This window comes from Argentina silus, assembly GCF_951799395.1.
Source record: "Argentina silus genome assembly, chromosome: 4".
In the NCBI taxonomy this organism is placed as follows: domain Eukaryota; kingdom Metazoa; phylum Chordata; class Actinopteri; order Argentiniformes; family Argentinidae; genus Argentina; species Argentina silus.
This window is the reverse complement of record NC_139658.1, coordinates 7,700,716-7,705,715: the sequence shown is the minus strand read 5'-3', so window position 1 is coordinate 7,705,715 and position 5,000 is coordinate 7,700,716. Positions and strand designations below refer to the sequence as shown.

At 50.3% G+C, this 5,000-nt stretch overlaps 1 protein-coding gene across 1 annotated transcript in view; it reads right to left on the bottom strand.

Annotated features, from left to right (window-relative positions):
• gli1 (GLI family zinc finger 1) overlaps positions 1 to 5,000 on the bottom strand; it is a 46,476-nt gene that overhangs the window by 12,638 nt on the left and 28,838 nt on the right. Inside the window, 1 exon segment of the mRNA XM_083667484.1 lies at positions 903 to 1,011. Coding sequence (XP_083523610.1) covers positions 903 to 973 — 71 coding nt within the window. The 5' untranslated portion in view covers positions 974 to 1,011.

The window sequence follows — 5,000 nt, the reverse complement described above, 5'->3', positions numbered from 1 at the left end:
TAAGTCTCCTTTTCAGTTCTCTAATTCTTTCACCACAACGTGTATTCCACACAGGAGCTTAATCTGTTCGCTCTAATCCACTATGGCGGGTTCCCCCGTCTCTCCCTTCTTCTATCCCTCCCTCTCTACCTCCCTCTGTCCCTAACTCCCTACCTCCCTCCCTTGCTCCCCTTCCTCCCACCCCCTCCCCCCCTCTCTCTCTCTTTCTCTCTCCCCACCTCTCTTACTCTTCCCCCTCTCTACCCCCTCCCACATACACACACTCTCTCTCTCTCCCTCCCTCTCCCCCTCCCTCACTCACTCTCCCTCTCTCTCTCTCTCTCTCTCTCCCTCCCTCCCTCTCCCTCCCTCTCCCTCTCTCTCCCTCTCCCTCTCCCTCTCTCTCTCTCTCTCTCTCTCTCTCTCTCTCTCTCTCTCTCTCTGTCTCTCTCTCTGTCTCTGGTAGGGAGTGAGTGGCTGGGTAACCTGAGCGGGGTGCGGGCAGTCATGCAGAGCTCAGCGGGGCCTGGTCAGCCTGTAATTAGCAGCTGTCAGAGAGAGAGAGGGGCTGACTCGCCTCGCAACCTGGGTGGCATTGGGGGAGCAGGGGGGAGGGAGGGAGGGAGGGGAAAGGGGAGAGGGGGCTGAGCTAGCTATCTCCACAACAATTGCAAGACCTGGGCTTTTGCACTCGGAGAATGCTCGGCTGTGAGTAAGAGAGAAGATTAGAGCCGCTCTCTAAAACTAGGCCTGTGGTTGTTTTATAGGAGTGTGGACAAAGTGAAGCGCTGGGTCTTTATCTAGAGGGGTGTTGTTGGGCTCAGAGAGCTGGACACAGAGGGGAGTAGTAGTAGTAGTAGTAGTAGTAGTAGTAGTAGTAGTTGTTGTTGTTGTGGTTGTGGTTGTGGTTGTTGTTGTCTTACCCTCTGGACGGCTGGCTGGGTGTGGACTCATAGTGATACAGCCCCTGATGTGGCTGCATGTCCACTGGCATTGGGGCTCACAGGTCTGAGACAGCAGCAGCCTTACGCCCTGCAGACAGAAACACAGGGAGAGAGAGACACGGTTAGGGTCAGGACCAGGACCAGGAGAAATACAATTAGGACCAGGACCAGGACCAGGACCAGGACCAGGACCAGGACCAGGACCAGGAGAAACACGATTAGGGTCAGGACCTGGACCAGGAGAAACATGGTTAGGGTCAGGGTCAGGACCAGGAGAAACACAGTTAGGATGAGGACCAGAAGAAACACGTTTAGGGTCAGGACAAGGACCAGGACCAGGAGAAACACAGTTAGGGTCAGGACCAGGACCAGGACCAGGACCAGGATCAGGACCAGGAGAAACACAATTAGGGTCAGGACCAGGAGAAACATGGTTAGGATGAGGACCAGGAGAAACACGGTTAGGGTCAGGACCAGGACCAGGACTAGGAGAAACATGGTTATGGTCAGGACCAGGTCCAGGAGAAACATAGTTAGGGTCAGGACCAGGACCAGGAGAAACACGGTTAGGCTCAAGACCACGACCAGGAGAAACACAGTTAGGGTAAGGACCAGGAGAAACATGGTTAGGGTCAGGACCAGGTCCAGGAGAAACATAGTTAGGGTCAGGACCAGGACCAGGAGAAACACGGTTAGGCTCAAGACCACGACCAGGAGAAACACAGTTAGGGTAAGGACCAGGAGAAACATGGTTAGGGTCAGGACCAGGACCAGGAGAAACACAGTTAGGGTCAGGACCAGGAGAAACACGGTTAGAGTCAGGACCAGGACCAGGAGAAACACGGTTAGGGTCAGGACCAGGAATATCTAGATATTACAATAGAATACCTTTGCATACACACACACACACACACACACACACACACACACACACACACACACACACACACACACACACACACACACTGTTTCATCTACATGAAGATCAGTAATATTAGATCAAAGTAGTAGCCACCATAGTGTGATGTCATCTACTGTGACTGTGGGTGAATGGACTTTGTACCAGTCAGGTGATAGTGTTGATATGGCCTGCAGGCTCTCAGAGATTAACCAGCTTTAAGAGACACCAACAATGTGATTTACTGTTATCTGTAATCTCTACAGGGGCCGTCCCTAACTGTCCCTGAGAGACAGGGCTGAGACCTGCTTACCTAGAGACTAGTGATCAACAGATAGAGGAGAGAGATGGTTTCATTTTATCCAGAAACATTCAGCAACACGCAATGATAACACCTTCTTACACGTTAACATTCTGAAGATGAGGTAAAGGACGACTCTACAGCTGTGTTCTTAGTTATAGTTACCGTGTGTGGGTAATTTAGTCTGTCAGAGAGAGAGAAAAGGGAGTGTGTGTGTGTGTGTGTGTGTGTGTGTGTGTGTGTGTGTGTGCGCGCGCATGTACAGTAGTGTGTGCGCGTGTAGTCTGTATGTGTGTGTGTGTGTGTGTGTGTGTGTGTGTGTGTGTGTGTGTGTGCCCACGTGTAGTGTGTATGGGGGTAATTGAGCTCAGAGATCTACAGAGCACCTGCTCATTACACCACCACATCACTGTAGGTACTATTAGGCAACCCTGTTGGCTCCTGTATGCTTAGACAAGCAATTAGTACAACACATATAAAACGACAGCTCACAGAGTGAAGCACATGGGAATTTCACTTCTTCTACAGTTAAACAGTACTTTCACAATCCATACTATGTCAAAATAAGAATTCCATATGATAGAATCTCCGGCACGAAGCACAAGATTAGATAACTCCACATCCAAGACTACTACAGTATGTGTGGTTATATTATTATAAGTGGCTAGTGTGGTTGTGGTTCCCAGGCTACAGGTGGTTGAGCTCTTTGGTAGTCCTTACACGTCTTAAGAGGGCAGTGGCCTGTCTTAAGAGGGCAGTGGCCAGTCTTAAGAGGGCAGGAACCTATTTCAGCCCCAGGACCACACGGAGGGGTGGATGGTCAGGACTGCTGAATGACGTTGGCGTTCTTCTGTAATTGGCTGTGTTCAGCACACAGCTCAGATGTTCAGATGTTTGCCTGATAATGAGGAGGAAGTGCTAAATAGAGATCTCTTGTGCCCCTCCAGCTGTCCTGGCCCAATAAATACCGACAGGGGGGTCCCGTGGCCCCAGCTCCCCTGACTCTCCCCGCCCCCCGGACCCGCGTCCGGACCACTGATTGACATACAGCTCTACTACACCTGTCAGGCACGGCAGGGGGTCGGACGAGAAACCAGTAGCCTCCCACATGTCGAGGGTGTGTGTGTGTGTGTGTGTGTGTGTGTGTGTGTGTGTGTGTGTGTGTGTGTGTGTGCAAACATGACAGTGTGTGTAGGCTCTGTAGCAGGTGTGTATGAGCGTGTGTGTCCATGTGCAGGACAGGGAGTTTATAAATGTGTGTTTGTGATTCAGCATGTGGCTATGCCAGCGTGTGTGTGTGTGTGTGTGTGTGTGTGTGTGTGTGTGTGTGTGGCCCGATAAATCGTTGTGTACAGTATCTGGGCGTGAGAGAAAAGGGCCAACCTGTATATAGACGTGTGTATTTACAGACACGTACTGTCTGTGAGTGTGTGAGTGAGTGAGTGAGAGAGAGTTATGGAGGGAGTGTGTGTGTGTGTGTGTGTGTGTGTGTGTGTGTGTGTGTGTGTGTGTGTGTGTGTGTGGTGCTTTCACAGGTGTAGTGGTATCCTGCTCTCTATTTTAGGTCAATATTTTGCAGGGAGACGCTGAGGTGCAGCAGGAGTGACTTCACTGTGTAATCTTGTGGTGGGGAGTAGAGAGATGGGGCGGCGTATTAAAAAAAACAACGTCATAAATCAAACTGTTAACCAAACAAACCCTGCCCTGCGGAGGGGGAGCTGGGCAGAGGGGCACTGAGGAGTCCTCCTGGATGCTACGCCGCTCTCCACACACACACACACACACACGCACACACACATACACACACACACACACACACAGACACATTGCGCCACACACAGACACACACGGTGCATACACACACAGTGCGCCACACACACACACACACACACACACACACACACACACACACACACACACACACACACACACACACACACACACACACACACACAGCCTCCTATTCATCACCTTCTGTCTTCATAACACCAAACCTGCCACAACATTGCACATCACACACACTTCGCTATACCTGCCCTGACATTACACACCACACACACTTCTCACTCTCTCTATACCTGCCACCAACATCACACACACTTCTCACCGCTGTCTCTGCCCTGACATTACACACTCCTCACCAACACCACACACTTCTCACCGCTATACCTGCCCCAGCACCACACACTCCTCACAACAACATGACACACCACACACACTCCTCACTAACATCACACATCAAACACACTTTTCACCACTATCCCTGCTCTCAGCATCACACACACACACACACACACACACACACACACACACACACACACACACACACACACACACACACACACTTCTCACTGACGTTGAGACACACACTATCAGACAGAGCTTCTTGTGTGGTGGCGTGGCACAACAGCTCAGAAGGGGAAATCAACAACAACGCCAGCGCCATTCCTCCTCTGGGCCCACGACTACATCAAGGGCAACAGCACTAGTGCATAAATCTGTTTTAGTATCCCGTCTCTGAGAACCAATCAGAAAATAGTTCCATCTTTGCAGTAGGTCTAGAGATACAACCATGTATTAACTAAAAGAGCAAACCACTGTGTTGTGAGTTACGCCTATTCCCCCAAAAACAAAAATAACAAAAACATATCTAAATGTTCTCTTTCAAGTTCTATCATTCTCTGTCATTACACCAGGGTTTTGTATGTCTTGGCCGATCGTATTCACAAGGTGCTGCACGGAAAGACAAAGGTTCTTTCGGTCAGCGTATCGCTGTAGGAGAACCCTTTCAAAGAACCCCCATTGGGTTCCATGTGGAATCGACAACCCTCTAGAAGCTAGAACTAAAAAAACGTGTTCTTCGAAGGGTTCTCCTGAG